The 19,195-nt window shown below is 40.4% G+C and overlaps 1 protein-coding gene across 2 annotated transcripts in view; it reads left to right on the top strand.

The window, feature by feature from the left end:
• The window catches only part of LOC109879589 (zinc finger protein 704), a 95,067-nt gene extending 81,235 nt beyond the window's left edge, over window positions 1-13,832 (top strand). Inside the window, exons 6-9 of one of the 2 annotated variants that reach the window (XM_020471759.2) lie at window positions 1,459-1,744; window positions 2,893-3,000; window positions 3,463-3,590; window positions 3,703-13,832. In XM_020471759.2, the coding sequence (XP_020327348.1) occupies window positions 1,459-1,744; window positions 2,893-3,000; window positions 3,463-3,590; window positions 3,703-3,814 (634 nt within the window). In that variant the 3' untranslated portion in view covers window positions 3,815-13,832. The remainder of the gene's footprint in view (window positions 1-1,458; window positions 1,745-2,892; window positions 3,001-3,462; window positions 3,591-3,702) is intronic. The other variant, XM_020471760.2, reaches the window with a different exon arrangement.
• The last annotated feature ends 5,363 nt before the right edge of the window (window positions 13,833-19,195 follow it).

The following is a 19,195-nucleotide window of genomic DNA, read 5'->3' as shown; positions in this document are numbered from 1 at the left end:
GTGTTGTGACAAGATACGGGTAGTATACAGAAGATAGACCTATTTGATAAAGACCAAGTCCTTATTATGGCAAGAACGGATCAAATAAGCATAGAGAAACGACAGTCCCTCATTACTTTATGAAATGAAGGTCAGTCAATCCGGAAAATGTTAAGAACTTTGAAAGTTTCTTCAAGTGCAGTTGCAAAAACCATCGAGAGCTATGATGAAACTGGCTCTCATGAGGACCGCCACAGAAACGGAAGACCCAGAGTTACCTCTGCTGCAGAGGATACGTTTAAGTAACAAATACACCTCAACATCAACTGTTCAGAGGAGACTGCGTGAATCAGGCCTTCATGGTCGAATTGCTGCAAAGAAACCACTACTAAAGGACACCAACAAGAAGTAGAGACTTGCTTGTGCCAAGAAACACAAGTAATGGACATTAGAAAGGTGGAAATCTGTCTTCTGGTCTGATGAGATTTTTGATTCCAACCGCCATGTCTTTGTGAGATGCAGAGTAGGTGAACGGATGATCTCCGCATATGTGGTTCCCACCGTGAAGCATGGAGGAGGAGGTGTGATGGTGTGGGGGAGCTTTGCTGGTGACACAGTTTGTGATTTATTTAGAATTCAAGGCACACTTTACCAGCATAGCTACCACAGCATTCTGCAGCAATACGCCATCCCTTCTGGTTTGGGCTTAGTGGGGCTGACATTTGTTTTTCATCAGGACAATCAGCCAACATACCTCCAGTCTGTGTAAAGGCTATTATACCAGAAAGGAGAGTGATGGAGTACTGCATCAGATAACCTGGCCTCCACAATCACCTGACCTCACAACCCAATTGAGATGGTTTGGGATGAGTTGGACAGCAGAAGGAAAAGCAGCCAACAAGTGCTCAGCATATAAGGGAATCCTTCAAGACTGTTGGAAAATAATTCCAGATGAAGCTGGTTGAGGTATGCCAGGAATGTGCAAAGCTGCCATCAAATTATATTTTGATTTGTTTAACACTTTGTTTGGTTACGGCATGATTCCATATGTGTTATTTCATAGTTTTGATGCCTTCATTCTACAATGTAGAAAACAGTCCAAAGAAAGGCCCTTGAATGGGTAGGTGTGTTAAAACGTTTGACTGGTACTGTACATTCATGCTACACACACGTTACGAGTCTGGTAGCAGCAGTTGTATTATGATTTCTAAATAAACACCCCTCAAATCCTCCCTTCCCCAAAACACGTGGAAATAAGGGACTATAAATGGTTCTCTATTATTCTCATGCTAAAATGTTTATTCTATTCTACTGAGCCAATTACTTTATTTTCATATTATTATATTATTTGTTATTGATGTTGCCTTGTCCAGAAGGAATCTGCAAGGAAGCATTTGGTTGGACGGTGTATAGCATGTGTATCCTGTACGTAAGGCTGAATCTTAGAAGCTGCTTCATGTATGTCCTCCTATGGTGCAGGCGGAACTGTGACTCAGACTACAGTGACGGGGAGGAGGACTTCTACTACTCAGAGATCGAGGTCAACATGGACAGCCTATCAGAGGGCTTGTCCAGCCTCACGCCCACCTCCCCCACCACTACCGGCCCTCCCCCCATCTTCCCCCCTTTCTCCCACGCCGCCTTCGTTCCCCGCTCTGAGCCCGCCCACATCGTCATGAGGGGACCGCAGGGTCATGCCCCCAGTCTGCTCAGCCAATCAGCTCCCTCCACGCTCTGCCATATCCGTACTGACCACGCCTACCAGGTAAGAACAGTCAGGCACACACATGCACGCACATCCACCGTATTCTCCAATGGTCATGGTACTCTGTTGCTATAGAGACTCCAGGAGTTTCATGTACTGGAGCTGTCCTCTACTCCATGACAGATCATGTTTTGGTTCTCCTGGCCTGTGTGTGTTTAGTTACTTATGTCCATGAAACTGAGTTGAACAGGCTTAAAACTGCACATGTCATGACACGTCACGTCAGATCAATAGATTTCTTTAGGTGAGGTCGCCGCCTTCTCTATTTTACTAAATTTTCCGTAGTATCTATCTCCCTTTTCATTCAGTATCATTCTTTGTCACTCAACCTCCCTCTACCTCCACTCGTTCACTTCTTCTCTAATCATCTCTCTCATCTCTCCCTCCCTCTCTCTCTCTCTCCTCTCTCTCTCCTCTTCCTCTCTCTCTCCCTTCTCATCTCTCTCTCTCCTCTTCCTCTCTCTCTCTCTCTCTCTCTCCTCTTCCTCTCTCTCTTCCTCTCTCTCTCTCTCTCTCTCTCTCTCTCTCCTCTTCCTTTCTCTCTCCCTTCTCATCTCTCTCTCCCTTCTCATCTCTCTCTCTCTCTCCTCTTCCTCTCGCTCTCCCTTCTCATCTCTCCCTCCCTCTGTCTCTCTCTCTCTCCTTCCTCTCTCTCTCACTTCTCATCTCTCCCTCCCTCTCTCTCTCTCTCTCTCTCTCTCTCTCTCTCTCTCTCTCTCTCTCTCTCTCTCTCTCTCTCTCTCTCTCTCTCTCTCTCTCTCTCTCTCTCTCTCCTCTTCCTCTCTCTCTCCCTTCTCATCTCTCTCTCTCCTCTTCCTCTCTCTCTCCCTTCTCATCTCTCTCTCTCTCTCTCTCTCCTCTTCCTCTCTCTCTCCCTTCTCATCTCTCTCTCTCTCTCCTCTTCCTCTCTCTCTCTCTCCTTCCTCTCTCTCTCACTTCTCATCTCTCCCTCTCTCTCTCTCTCTCTCTCTCTCTCTCTCTCTCTCTCTCCTCTTCCTCTCTCTCTCCTCTTCCTCTCTCTCTCCCTTCTCATCTCTCTCTCCCTTCTCACCTCTCCCTCCCTCTCTCTCTCTCTCTGCTCTTCCTCTCTCTCTCCCTTCTCATCTCTCTCTCTGTCTCTCACCGTGGTGCGGTACTGTGTTTTCCAGGCCACTGTTCCTGTGAGTATTCCTGTGTGTTCGGAGCAGGCTGATGGGAATAGGGATGGGATCAGTGTGTCCTGGCAGTCCCCTCCTGTCATTTTTAAAGGCTTAACGGTGAGCAGGCTGCTTTCTCTCCCTCTCTTTCTGCATCCTCATATCTCTCTCTTCAATCACTAACCCATCTCTCAACTCCCTACTCCTACTCCCTAGCTCCTACTCCCTACTCCTACTCCCTAGCTCCTACCACCCCAACCAACCTCTTTTTCAATTTCTCTTTTCCCCTTTCATTCTAGCTCATCTCTCTCCTCCTTTCTTCTACTCTACCTCTCTCTGCCTCTACCTCCCGTCCCTGGAGTGTTGTTTACTATGTAGACTTTAGAGCTGAACTAGAATCAGTTTAGAATAACACGGTCTGAGAGGTGACGCTGATCTAGAGCCGTAGTTACGTAGACTTCTTTCTTGTCATGTCACATGGTCAGGAAAATCTCAGAGCATTAGGTGTAACCCTTAATTATGGACTGCCATGCTGTGATTGGTTGGTGTTGAATGCCCTTTGACCTGTGGTTGCCCCTGCAGGGGCCGTTGACTCACATCCGCACGGTGAGCTTCGGGGAGAAGAGACAGCCAGCCCCTCACACACATACCACCATCTGCAAGACACCTCCCTTTACTGCCCCTCTGCCCAAACCAGCACCAGGAATCAGGTACACAGTGTGTGTGTGTGTGTGTGTTGACCCTTGCTGTGTGAGTGTGTTTAGCAACTTCATGGTATTGTAGTGTAAAGTCTAACTGTGTGCCATCTTATTGGTTGCCAAGGAAACCCCGCGGAGAGGCCAAAAAGTGCCGGAAAGTGTATGGCATGGAGAAGAGGGACATGTGGTGCACAGCCTGCCGCTGGAAAAAAGCCTGTCAGCGATTCACTGACTGAACCCCAGTATATCACTGGGATGGACTCTTCCTCTGCCAGCGCTTCAATGAGGTGTCATCTTCCACTGAGGAGATGTGGGGGTTTCTCCGTGATGAAGCCCCTCAGAGCACGCACTGCTTCCTCCTGACCAGCAGGGGGCTCTCTGCTCGCTTCTCCTAGTCCTCAGACAGCTGAATTCACAAAACACAACAACTAACTGATGAAAAAGGCAAAAAAGAAAAATGAATTTGGCTTTGGAAGAATTGTTTTTCTTTCTAATGATGAGACTTTTTCGGTAATCAAAAAAAAAGAAAATATTATTCAAAACCTTTTTGTTTTGTATTTTCTCATTTTGTCTGCCTTCACTGTAGGGGAGTGGTTGAAGATTTCAGATAAGCTTTTTGCTATTGTGTACGTATTGTTTTTTACCGGTCCGAGTATCATGTAAGCTACTGTGTTTGGGTTTATAAGATCCTGATACTGCCCTTGTCAGCCTCTTTCAATGCATCTCTGTTAATGTTTTACAACTAAAATCTCACTTCGGGGCTTTTATTCCAATGGATCGTTTTCAAATATCAACTGTCACTCTTTTGAAAAGGGCAGTAAAGTCTACCAAAGGAAAAACAAATCAGAATATCGCTGAGAATTTAGATTTAGAATTAAGATGTTATGGAATAACACATCACATGCTCTTATAGGAATTCAACTCAGAAACTCTAATCACGTTGTTTGGGAAGTAAATCATCCATAGATATGAAACACACACTCTTCCATCTGGTTGCACCAAATGTTACGTTTTGAATGTACACTTTATAAAGATATCTATTTCCCTTTCTTCCTTTCTATACCTCTGATATGCATCTTTCAGAAACAACACATCTTTCAACAGATCACTGTAAACTTTGTAACTAAAGTGTTTCCTCTCATTTCTTACTTCTTATGTGTTTTCAGTGATCAGTTGCCAAGGCAACTAGTAGTTGCAAAGTGTAATGGCCAGGGTTTGGAAAGTCTCGTCTTGCTTTGATTAATCAGCTCTATTGTTGATAACCGTTATCGTCGACAACATTAAGCTCTGCTGTAACGCTGCTGGCTACTCAGTGTTCATTTTCTGGGTATCATCATGGACATAGAATACTCATTCTCTGTGGGTACTGTACCATAGTCAGTCCTACTCAACCCTCACTCCCAGTTACAGCTCTTAACTGGTATCTGATGCTTCCTATGAATTGTACCTGGATTCCTGATCAGACATGAGAGCAGATATAAATGTATATTTTTAAACAGATGTATTTTTCTACTCTAGCTACGGTTTCTATTGTTGCCAGCTCTTTGAATGTAGTCTCTGCAGGCTCTCTCTTTCTGCTCCCAACACTGACTACTAGCCATTACACAAGTTACAACAGCACACACACACACACACACACACACACACACACACAGGACTCTAAATGAACTGGTGCTCCCAATTTTTAAAAGTTAGGAGCACCACATAAAATGTATGAGCACCAGATTATATTGTTTAATTGATTGAGATGCAGCCTATATTAATTCTATCCCCTTTTGAAGCACATGCTGTGCCCCAGAAATGAACACCGTTTAGATAGTTTATAATAAAAGCTCAAATGTTGATACAAATATCTGAAATTTGGTATATATCTGAATATTTGGTTTCTACATTGTGTAAAATCACTATTTTCCTATTGAGATGCATTACATTGAACATTGTACACTGTCTCTAAGCACGTCAGGTTTGTGATGAGGACATGCAAGAAATCTGACAATCAGTCAGTGCTACGATCATTGATCTCCTGAAGAAGCTATCCTTTTCCTTTCTGTGCCCCTAAATGTTTGGATATACTGGTAAAGTTACCAGTTTGTTAGCTAGGTAGCCAATGAGGTAACATGACTGAACAAACTGTAAACAAATGGCCAAGGGCCCGCGAGTAGCTTTAGAATGGTGGTTTATTAACATAAATTGCGGTCCTGTCGATAGGCTATAGAAAGAATAACAACTGCGCTGGTAATATGGGTCAGATCTTTTTAACTGGGTTAGAAACAAACTATTTTTGCTGTAGTAATGGTTCAACCATGATGCTAACTTTTTTTTCTCTAGGGGACTCGGAATCAACAGTACTGCGAAGCCTAATCATTACAACAATTATTATTCGGGATACTTGTTTTTTATAGGAGCACAGTACACCCCCCCAACAAAAATAATCTAGGTCGCACAGCAAAATATTTATGGCCTCACTTTAGAGCCCTACGCACAGTCACGCAGGTGCACATCCTGTAGTGCCACCTGGCCTCTTACCTCAGCTCACCTTGAACTTGTTTCGATGACAATGGCCACAGTCAGTGGCAGTGTTCGATAGCATCATCAAAACTACTGCAGGCAACTGCCTGCCGACGGACTGATCTACAAATCACCTTCCATCATCCAGTCACAATTTACCTATGATATATTGCGTCTTTTATCCTATCGAACACAGCCTATGACTTTCCAGCCGTTGGCTGTCTTACACATCTGTTGTCATGTTGACACATGCGCTCTCAGCTGTCACATATTCTAATTGACATGACATCAGTAGCCATTCTAAGACAGCTGGCCGTGACTGTTATATCTTGTTGTTTGTTGGGTACAACAAACAAGCAATCAAACCAACGGGATTCTTTTTGGGGCTCTATTCATCCATATCCCTGAATCCTTACAGATTGCGTACTGGTCATTTCCAATTGAGCCGACATATGCAGAGTTTATGAGTGAATGTTAACAGGGAAAGTTGCCTTTACATTTTAATTCCACTGTCACGCTGAACTTTCCCAATACGTGTTCAATAGAGCCATGCCATGTCAGTCTTTTCCTTGATAACCATTACCAACAAATATGGTCATGCTTGTTGGCTAGTAACCTTGCTGTCAGGCGTTCTGTCTGAGAGAGAGAAGTCGTGTCTTACAGTACCTCACTGGTCAGAGTGGAGAGTAGGCTGGTAATTAATGGTCAGAAACTTCACAAGTGCCAATGAAAATAACATTACGAGGATAAATGATGTACCTAAAGAAATGGCACTAACTTGCACTGCACAAAGAAAAACATTTATACATGGAGATTTTATATACACAGATTTTGAAGTGAAATTGAATTTGAGGTTTTATTTTGGGTCGTCACTGCTTTGGTGTTAAAATGGGGTGTCAGGGATGGGGCTTCTACACCTCTTGGGTCCCCCCATAAGAACGTTCTGAACCTGGATGTCTAGTTCTCTCTGTGTGTGGTATACACAGCCCAATGGGGCCCACAGTGTTGCCTGGAATAGAGTGGTACTGGATGCAGCCTTGGGAAAAAGGCTTCCATAAGGGTTATTCGGCTGTCCCCATAGGAGAACCCTGTTGGGTTCCAGGTAGAACACTTTTTGTTTTCTAGTAGAACCCTTTTGAGTTCCATGTAGAAGTCTCTGTGGAAATGGTTTTACCTAGAACCAAAAGGGCTCTACATGGAACCAATAAGGGTTCTTCAAAGGATTCTCCTATGGGAACAGACGAAGAACCATTTGGTTCTAGATGGCACCTTTTAAGAGTGTAGTACAGCACGGTACTTTGTGAGTAAGGGTTTCTCCTCAACCTTGTTATTGTGTCACCAAGATAACCCCTGAAGTCACATCTCAGGCAGTCTGCCCTAACTTGGTATGGGGGGAAACTGGTCCAGCATTATCCATCAGTCATTCAATGGTCGCTTGTTGTCGTCTTCGGAACAGATCATTTCAACGACATGGGGTTTCCTACACATCCTACTCATATACTGCTTTCAGAAACATTGGGTTTAGTCTTGGCAAGTGGCTTTTTCACATTTTATTCCAGATGAGAGAAGAGGTTTTATTTCCTATTTTGGACTCCTGTCTGATTGTGATAGGATTTTAAGTGAGCACTTAAACACACCCCGCTCAGCTCTCTCTCAGTCCATCCCCCAGCCAAAGCAAGCACCTGACACTTCTCCACCAATTGACTGGCAGCAGATTGGCCAGTCATAATTTTGATTTGCATCAGAGCAATCAAGTCCATTGTTCTCAATTTCATTCACCCTATCCCGCCACAAACCTGTGGTAATTTTTTATTGCACTAAATTTGCCTTATGGGTCACTGGCCAGGGCTAATGCAAAGGGAACACTCTTTATTTAATAAGCTTCCACTGCTGGCTTTCCTCTGAAGCTAAGCAGGGTTGGTCCCTGGATGGGAGACCAGATGCTTCTGGAAGTGGTGTTGGAGGTTCAGTAGGAAGCACTCTTTCCTCTGAAGCTAAGCAGGGTTGGTCCCTGGATGGGAGACCAGATGCTTCTGGAAGTGGTGTTGGAGGTTCAGTAGGAAGCACTCTTTCCTCTGAAGCTAAGCAGGGTTGGTCCCTGGATGGGAGACCAGATGCTTCTGGAAGTGGTGTTGGAGGTCCAGTAGGAAGCACTCTTTCCTCTGAAGCTAAGCAGGGTTGGTCCCTGGATGGGTGGGAGACCAGATGCTTCTGGAAGTGGTGTTGGAGGTCCAGTAGGAAGCACTCTTTCCTCTGAAGCTAAGCAGGGTTGGTCCCTGGATGGGAGACCAGATGCTTCTGGAAGTGGTGTTGGAGGTCCAGTAGGAAGCACTCTTTCCTCTGGTCTAAAAAATATATATGTAACCTAGGGCAGTGATTGAGGACATTGCTCTGTGTAGGGTGCTGTATTTCAGATGGGATGTTAAACGGGTGTCCTGATTCTTTGTGGTCACTAAAGATCCCCATGTCACTTATTGTAAGAGTATGTTAACCCTGGTGTCCTAGCTATATTTCCAATCTGGCCCTCATACCATCATGGCCAACTAATCATCATCCCCAGCTTCCAATTGGCTCATTCATCCCGGTGTAACTATTCCCTAGGTTGTTGCTGTAAATGAGAAGGTGTTTAGGAGACCTGAGGCTTTGGAAGGTTTTGATTTGGTGTGTTTGGAGAACTGGGGCTTTATGATAGGTGTTGAAAGAGGAAGTGGGACAAGCAGTGACGATTATTAGATATGGATTTGTAGTTTCAGGGCATATGCACCGTAAAGAGAACCGTGGTGCTATTTTCATGTTGTTTTCTTTGTTGTATTTCTGTTATATAAAAAGGAAACATTCTCAAGTAGATTTGCTCCGAATATTTTTTTCCTTCCTATTTTTTAAAGGGCAATTGAGAAGCTATATTGAATATAACATGTACATGCTTCTATATTGAGAAGCTATATTGAATATAACATGTACATGCTTCTATATTGAGAAGCTATATTGAATATAACATGTACATGCTTCTATATTGAGAAGCTATATTGAATATAACATGTACATGCTTCTATATTGAGAAGCTATATTGAATATAACATGTACATGCTTCTATATTGAGAAGCTATATTGAATATAACATGTACATGCTTCTATATTGAGAAGCTATATTGAATATAACATGTACATGCTTCTATATTGAGAAGCTATATTGAATATAACATGTACATGCTTCTATATTGAGAAGCTATATTGAATATAACATGTACATACTTCTATATTGAGAAGCTATATTGAATATAACATGTACATGCTTCTATATTGAGAAGCTATATTGAATATAACATGTACATGCTTCTATATTGAGAAGCTATATTGAATATAACATGTACATGCTTCTATATTGAGAAGCTATATTGAATATAACATGTACATACTTCTATATTGAGAAGCTATATTGAATATAACATGTACATACTTCTATATTGAGAAGCTATATTGAATATAACATGTACATACTTCTATATTGAGAAGCTATATTGAATATAACATGTACATGCTTCTATATTGAGAAGCTATATTGAATATAACATGTACATGCTTCTATATTGAGAAGCTATATTGAATATAACATGTACATGCTTCTATATTGAGAAGCTATATTGAATATAACATGTACATGCTTCTATATTGAGAAGCTATATTGAATATAACATGTACATGCTTCTATATTGAGAAGCTATATTGAATATAACATGTACATGCTTCTATATTGAGAAGCTATATTGAATATAACATGTACATGCTTCTATATTGAGAAGCTATATTGAATATAACATGTACATGCTTCTATATTGAGAAGCTATATTGAATATAACATGTACATGCTTCTATATTGAGAAGCTATATTGAATATAACATGTACATACTTCTATATTGAGAAGCTATATTGAATATAACATGTACATGCTTCTATATTGAGAAGCTATATTGAATATAACATGTACATGCTTCTATATTGAGAAGCTATATTGAATATAACATGTACATGCTTCTATATTGAGAAGCTATATTGAATATAACATGTACATGCTTCTATATTGAGAAGCTATATTGAATATAACATGTACATGCTTCTATATTGAGAAGCTATATTGAATATAACATGTACATGCTTCTATATTGAGAAGCTATATTGAATATAACATGTACATGCTTCTATATTGAGAAGCTATATTGAATATAACATGTACATGCTTCTATATTGAGAAGCTATATTGAATATAACATGTACATGCTTCTATATTGAGAAGCTATATTGAATATAACATGTACATGCTTCTATATTGAGAAGCTATATTGAATATAACATGTACATACTTCTATATTGAGAAGCTATATTGAATATAACATGTACATGCTTCTATATTGAGAAGCTATATTGAATATAACATGTACATACTTCTATATTGAGAAGCTATATTGAATATAACATGTACATGCTTCTATATTGAGAAGCTATATTGAATATAACATGTACATGCTTCTATATTGAGAAGCTATATTGAATATAACATGTACATGCTTCTATATTGAGAAGCTATATTGAATATAACATGTACATGCTTCTATATTGAGAAGCTATATTGAATATAACATGTACATGCTTCTATATTGAGAAGCTATATTGAATATAACATGTACATGCTTCTATATTGAGAAGCTATATTGAATATAACATGTACATGCTTCTATATTGAGAAGCTATATTGAATATAACATGTACATGCTTCTATATTGAGAAGCTATATTGAATATAACATGTACATGCTTCTATATTGAGAAGCTATATTGAATATAACATGTACATGCTTCTATATTGAGAAGCTATATTGAATATAACATGTACATGCTTCTATATTGAGAAGCTATATTGAATATAACATGTACATGCTTCTATATTGAGAAGCTATATTGAATATAACATGTACATGCTTCTATATTGAGAAGCTATATTGAATATAACATGTACATGCTTCTATATTGAGAAGCTATATTGAATATAACATGTACATGCTTCTATATTGAGAAGCTATATTGAATATAACATGTACATGCTTCTATATTGAGAAGCTATATTGAATATAACATGTACATGCTTCTATATTGAGAAGCTATATTGAATATAACATGTACATGCTTCTATATTGAGAAGCTATATTGAATATAACATGTACATGCTTCTATATTGAGAAGCTATATTGAATATAACATGTACATACTTCTATATTGCAGTTTTAGGGGAAAAGGGGAGAAAAAACGTTTAAGAATTTGAAACCTACAAAAAGAAACGCTTGTTTTCTTTCTTGTAACGCTGGCTAGTTTCTACTGCCTGTAGAGAACTGTTAGTGAGCTCTGTCTTCAGTATCGGAAAACATTTAACATACACACTAACAGTTGGACCTATCATGTGTGTATCATATCTATACCACAACCATGCAGTATTGCTTCACCTTCTTACATTGTGCAATGATGTGCTTTAATTGGAACGAGAACTAACTTGACCTTTTGATGACCTTTCTTTGAGCCACCTGTGTGGGATCTATTACGAATGCATTCATTGGCATGTAGGCGTTCATTTGGGCAGTTATAATGAGTCCTTGGCCTTTATGAATGCTTATAGTGGTCCATATACTGCACTCTTCCCACTTAGTGTAATGCATATAATGAATATGTTTATGAAGGCGTAATGCAGTTGTTAAGGTGGTCATAAGGAACCATGAGCTGTTGTGAATGCTTATGACAAGTCTTATAATACACTATGGAGTGATCGACTGTGCTATATTTGCAGTCATAATGATTTGTACACGATTCCTAAAATCTGCTACCTACCTTTTCTGTCTCCCTTCCTGCCAAATATGGATTTATCAGAATACGTGTTGTTGTTATTATCTTTTGAGGTAATGTTGTATGTAATGAGGAAGTGTGTTATCCAGAGAAATAGAATTCTAGTTTCATGGTTTTACCTTTGGGGATTCTGTTTCCTGTCCTGCACATTCCAACAGGCCGCTTGCCTTGGTGTCTGTCTGTTCCGTACCTGTACATTTCCCTGTCATAACTTCAGTGACTTTCTCTCCATCTCCTCCTCTAGTAGTCCCAAGTCATTACCCAGTATATTAAGCTAACCAAGCCCTTGAAATGTGTTCTGGGATTCTATTCTTTGTTTGCTTTTTCAATGTCGATGTTGTTGAGTCCAGCCCAACAGCTCAGCAACAGTAAAGCCAATGGATCTCCATCCAAATGTAATTCATCTTCATGGCAGCTCCGCTCAACTCTGTGCTTCTTCTTCTACCGTACTCGTAATCGACATACCTATTTGGTCTGTTTGTCTTTCTGTCACTGTCACTGTTTTACCTGTCTTTGATCTGTTTGTCTTTCTGTGACTGTTTTACCTGTTTTACCTGTCTTTGATCTGTGTGTCTTTCTGTCACTGTTTTACCTGTCTTTGATCTGTGTGTCTTTGTCACTGTTTTACCTGTCTTTGATCTGTTTGTCTTTCTGTCACTGTTTTACCTGTCTTACCTGTCTTTGATCTGTTTGTCTTTCTGTCACTGTTTTACCTGTCTTTGATCTGTTTGTCTTTCTGTGACTGTTTTACCTGTTTACCCGTCTTTGATCTGTTTGTCTTTCTGTCACTGTTTTACCTGTTTTACCTGTCTTTGATCTGTTTGTCTTTCTGTCACTGTTTTACCTGTCTTTGATCTGTGTGTCTTTCTGTCACTGTTTTACCTGTCTTACCTGTCTTTGATCTGTTTATCTTTCTGTCACTGTTTTACCTGTATTTGATCTGTTTATCTTTCTGTCACTGTTTTACCTGTCTTTGATCTGTGTGTCTTTCTGTCACTGTTTTACCTGTTTTACCTGTCTTTGATCTGTTTGTCTTTCTGTCACTGTTTTACCTGCCTTTGATCTGTTTGTCTTTCTGTCACTGTTTTGCCTGTTTTACCTGTTTTGAACCTGTCTTTGATCTGTTTGTCTTTCTGTCACTGTTTTACCTGTCTTTGATCTGTCTGTCTTTGTCACTGTTTCACCCGTCTTTGATCTGTCTTTGATCTTTGTCACTGTTTTACCCGTCTTTGATCTGTTTGTCTTTGTCACTGTTTTACCTGTCTTTGATCTGTCTTTGATCTGTTTGTCTTTGTCACTGTTTTACCTGTCTTTGATCTGTTTGTCTTTGTCACTGTTTTACCTGTCTTTGGTCTGTCTTTGATCTGTTTGTCTTTGTCACTGTTTTACCTGTCTTTGATCATTTTGTCTTTCTGACACTGTTTTACCTGTCTTTGATCAGTTTGTCTTTCTGACACAGTTTTACCTGTCTTTGATCAGTTTGTCTTTCTGACACAGTTTTACCTGTCTTTGATCAGTTTGTCTTTCTGACACAGTTTTACCTGTCTTTGATCAGTTAGTCTTTATTTTTTAACTGTCTACTTGTTTTTCTCCTGCTGTGCCATGTCTTTACCGAGCCTTATTGTCTTATTGTTGGCTGGAGTGAAACTGACCTTATTTGTGTTTCTTTATTATCTTGGTCATGTTGATTGATTGATTGATGTTCTCTCATTATGTGTAGAAGAGGGATTTGTTTTCTTGCTTATGTCTGTCTGTGACATCAAGTGGATGGATGACTTGATGTCATGATGAAGATGATGTTGAAAATAAGGCAGGTGTTGTAACTGTGATAGAGAGAAAATAAACACAAATGGAATGGAATATGTATTCTCAGTCTCTCTTTCTTCTCTGTGTGCGTGTGTCTCTGTTTTTGTCATAGGCGAAATTGCTCCCCTCCCCCCAATATTCAGAACAGGTGCATTCGTCCCCCTCAAAATATACATTGATTGGGGGCCCCTGGAGTTTGGGGCCCCCCAGATAGCATGTGCAAGTTTCATAGGCACTGGTTAAATGTGTCGAAATGCAGTCAATTTGCTTTTAACTGTCAAAAACAAATCTCAGCCTCATGGCAAAAGTTGCAGAATGGAGGTAGGTGCCCCAAATGCATTAGTCCGGCCCTATTTAGACGCACTGCGATCCTTGGTGTCCCCCATTCTCATTGGGTCAAAGCACTCTCAATCTTGCTCAGATTGAACAAGAAAAGAAAGTGCTTTCCTTCCGGTTTTGCCATTGGTTGGCATTTTTGGGGGGGGCTGCTTCATATCAAAACGCAGCTGGCGCAGATCCGGAACCCTTGTAGCCTAAAACGAACGCACCAAAAGATGACCACGTCATCGTCTGGGTTTCTGTTATTAGAATAAATACGTGCGAATGGCGGAGTGGAAGCTGACAGAGTACGGTCTGGGGCTGGGATAATATTTTAGACCATTAGAATGATTATATCTAAAAAAACATCTGGACTAGGTATAAAGTAGGCTCCAGCTAAATGATGCTGTGGCTACATAAACTAACTTCAGCAGACAAACTAAACGGCTCGTTTGCATGTTCCTCTTATATAAATGGATTGTATTGGAACAAAACAAGCTTATTTTGGCTTGTGACGGGGTAAGAAAAATGAAACTTTTTTGGACTGGATAATTTGAACGAATCATCAAACCAAAAAATGTCCTGCCACTGTGGACTGAACAATTCCACTACGAATGGGCGTTTATGACATACACAGGTACCAAACAAAATATGTTGATCTGTTTTAACCAATCGATTGTTTTAGATTGTGATGACTACACACTTTAATTCTAACATCACCAATTTGAGGTAAAAAAAAAAAGGGATGTGCATTTCCTGTCATTCTTGTGTGGTGAAAACGTTACTGTTAGTCTGTATTGTAGTAAAACGGTCTGTCCACCATAGGGAAATTAGCCTTATATAAAATGTATTATTTCGATTTAGGATGATACTAAATTAAGCACACTCACATATTTGTACAACAATTACATTTATTTCTCACTACTTTAACCATGAAGACGGCAGCGTAGCCTAGTGGTTAGAGCATTGGGCTAGTAACTGAAAGGTTGCAAGTTCAAATCCCCGAGCTGTCGTTCTGCCCCTGAACAGGCAGTTAACCCACTGTTCCTAGGCCGTCATTGAAAATAAGAATTTGTTGTTAACTGACTTGCCTAGTTAAATAAATAAATAAAATTAAAAAAGGACAAAAATATCCTCAATACAATTTAACCCGGCACTCTAGACACGAGTATGAAACTTTGACGTTCCTTCTGTAAACTCTTCTTTGCAAGAATCAATGGGTATTTATAATTTAAGTCCCTTTAATCAGACCAAACCATAAAGTTTTCTTAAATGTAGCTTTATGTAAGTTAAAGGTGCACTATGCAGCAATTGCTCCACCATTTCAAAAATTCTAATAGTTCACCTAATTTCAGTTTATGTGACAAGACAAGCATAGAAAATGTAGAGAATCATTGTACCACCTAAACCACTGTGAAATATATGTTCAAAACTGTATTTTCATCTATTTGAAGCTGGAAGTAAAAGACAGAAAAACTAAACTTAACAAAAGGACGCATAGAACTGACGCACATAAAACAGATCTACAGCTTTCAATGAGAATGACAGATCTATATTTCAAATTTCTATATGAATTTGGCCAGGTTGCCCAAAAAGTTACATAGTGTAGCTTTAATGGTAGGTGACATTCAATTGAGCAAAGGTCACTGCAAAAGATATAAAGTCAAGCTAGCTACCATGTTTAGCTAACCTGGCCTGAGTATTTGAAAAATATATAAAGTCAAGCTAGCTACCATGTTTAGCTAACCTGGCCTGAGTATTTGAAAAATATATAAAGTCAAGCAAGCTACCATGTTTAGCTACCCTGGCCTGAGTATTTGAAAAATATATAAAGTCAAGCTAGCTACCATGTTTAGCTAACCTGGCCTGAGTATTTGAAAAAGATATAAAGTCAAGCAAGCTACCATGTTTAGCTACCCTGGCCTGAGTATTTGAAAAATATATAAAGTCAAGCAAGCTACCATGTTTAGCTAACCTGGCCTGAGTATTTGAAAAATATATAAAGTCAAGCAAGCTACCATGTTTAGCTAACCTGGCCTGAGTATTTGAAAAAGATATAAAGTCAAGCTAGCTACCATGTTTAGCTAACCTTGCCTGAGTATTTGAAAAATATATAAAGTCAAGCTAGCTACCATGTTTAGCTAACCTGGCCTGAGTATTTGAAAAATATATAAAGTCAAGCTAGCTACCATGTTTAGCTAACCTGGCCTGAGTATTTGAAAAAGATATAAAGTCAAGCTAGCTTATTTCTCTCCAATTTGGTGCACAAATTTGTTTACATCCCTGTTAGTGAGCATTTCTCCTTTGCCAAGATAACCCTCCACCTGACAGGTGTGGCATATCTAGATTCTGATTAAACATCACGGTCACTACACAGGTGCACCTTGTGCTGTGGACAATAAATGGCCACACAACACAATGCCACAGATGTCTCAAGTTTTGAGGGATCATGCAATTGTCATGCTGACTGAAGGAATGTTCACCAGAGCCTTTGCCAGAGAATTTGAATTGAAATTCTCTACCATAAGCCGCCTCCAAGGTCGTTTTTGAGAATTTGGGAGTACGTCCAACCAGCCTCACAACCAGAGACCACGTGTAACCACGCCAGCTCGGGACTTCCACATCCGTCTTTTTTACATGCGGGATCGTCTGAGACCATCCAAAAAGACAGCTGATGAAACCGAGGAGTATATCTGTCGGTAATAAAGCATTTTGTGGGGAAATCTCATTCTGATTGGCTTGGCCTGGCTTCCCAGTGGGTGGGCCTATGCCCTCCCAGGCCCACGCATGGCTACGCCCCTGCCCAGTCATGTGAAATCCATAGATTAGGGCGTAATGAATTTATTTCAACTACTGATGCCCTTATATGAACTATAACTCAGTAAATGTGTTGACATTGTTGCATGTTGCGTATTGTGTGTAGTTTCTGTGTGTAGTATCTACAGGGCCTTCGTAAAGTTTTCAGATCTCCATATTTAGTTTACAGCCTTGTTCTAAAATGGATCAAATAAATATAATTCCTCTTCAATCTTTACACAATACCCCATAATGACGAAACAAAAACACATTATTTGAAATTTTCTGCAAATGTATTCAATTAAAAAACTAAAATATCTTATTTACATAAGTATTCAGATCCTTTGCTATGAGACTCGAAATTGAGCTCAGGTGCATCCTGTTTCCATTGATCGTCCTTGAGATGTTTCTACCCCTTGGGTTGTGCCGTGGCGGAGATCTTTGTGGGCTATACTCGGCCTTGTCTCAGGATGGTAAGTTGGTGGTTGAAGATATCCCTCTAGTGGTGTGGGGGCTGTGCTTTGGAAAAGTGGGTGGGGTTATATCCTTCCTGTTTGGCCCTGTCTGGGGGTGTCATCGGATGGGGCCACAGTATCTCCTGACCCCTCCTGTCTCAGCCTCCAGTATTTATGCTGCAATAGTTTATGTGTCGGGGGGCTAGGGTCAGTTTGTTATATCTGGACTACTTCTCCTGTCCTATCTGGTGTCCTGTGTCAATTTAAGTATGCTCTCTCTAATTCTCTCTTTCTTTCTCTCTCTCCGTGGACCTGAGCCCTAGGACCATGCCTCAGGACTACCTGGCATGATGACTCCTTGCTGTCCCCAGTCCACCTGGCCGTTCTGCTGCTCCAGTTTCAACTGTTCTGCCTGTGATTATTATTATTTGACCATGCTGGTCATTTATGAACATTTGAACATCTTGGCCATGTTCTGTTATAATCTCCACCCGGCACAGCCAGAAGAGGACTGGCCACCCCACATAGCCTGGTTCTTCTCTATGTTTCTCCCTAGGTTTTGGCCTTTCTAGGGAGTTTTTCCTAGCCACCGTGCTTCTACACCTGCATTGCTTGCTGTTTGGGGTTTTAGGCTGGGTTTCTATATAGCACTTTGAGATATCAGCTGATGTACGAAGGGCGATATAAATACATTTGATTTGATTCGATTGGAGTCCACCTGTGCTAAATTCAATTGATTGGACATTATTTAGAAAGGCAAATACAGTTGAAGTCGGAAGTTTACATACACCTTAGCCAAGTACATTTTAACTCAGTTTTTCATAATTCCTGACATTTAATCCTAGTAAATATTCCCTGTTTTAGGTCAGTTAGAATCAGCACTTTATTTTAAGAATGTGAAATGTCAGAATAATAGTAGAGAATTATTTATTTCAGCTTTTATTTCTTCCACTACATTCCCAGTGGGTCAGCAATGTACATACACTCAATTAGTATTTGGTAACATTGCCTTTAAATTGTTTATCTTGGGTCAAACATTTTGGAAGGCCTTCCACAAGCTTCCCACAATAAGTTGGGTGAATTTTGGCCCATTCCTCCTGACAGAGCTGGTGTAACTGAGTCAGGTTTGTAGGCCTCCTTGCTCGCACACGCCTTTTCAGTTCTGCACATATATTTTCTATAGGATTGAGGTCAGGGCTTTGTGATGGCCACTCCCATACCTTGACGTTGTTGTCTTTAAGCCATTTTGCCACAACTTTGGAAGTATGTTTGGTGTCTTTTTCCATTTGGAAGACCCATTTGCGACCAAGCTTTAACTTCACCTGATGTCTTGAGATGTTGCTTCAATATATCCACATAATTTTCCTTCCTGGTGATGCCATCTATTTTGTGAAGTGCACCAGTCCCTCCTGCAGCAAAGCACCCCCACAGCAGGATGCTGCCACCCTTGTGCTTCACGGTTGGGATGTTGTTCTTTGGCTTGCAAGCCTCCCCCTTTTTCCTCCAAACATAACGATGGCCATTATGGCCAAACAGTTCTATTTCTGTTTCATCAGACCAGAGGACATTTCTCCAAAAAGTACGATCTTTGTCCCCATGTGCAGTTGCAAACCGTAGTCTGGCTATTTTTATGGCGGTTTTGGAGCAGTGGCTTCTTCCTTCCTGAGCAGCCTGTGTCGATATAGGACTTGTTTTACTGTGGATATAGATAATTTTGTACCTGCTTCCTCCAGCATCTTCACAATGTCCTTTGCTGTTGTTCTGGGATTGATTTGCACCTTTCGCACCAATGTACATTCATCTCTAGGAGAGAGAACATGTCTTCTTCCTGAGCGGTATGACGGCTGC

The sequence above is a fragment of the Oncorhynchus kisutch genome, linkage group LG27 (genome assembly GCF_002021735.2).
Source record: "Oncorhynchus kisutch isolate 150728-3 linkage group LG27, Okis_V2, whole genome shotgun sequence".
Taxonomy (NCBI): domain Eukaryota; kingdom Metazoa; phylum Chordata; class Actinopteri; order Salmoniformes; family Salmonidae; genus Oncorhynchus; species Oncorhynchus kisutch.
This window is presented reverse-complemented; position numbering and strand designations above follow the sequence as displayed.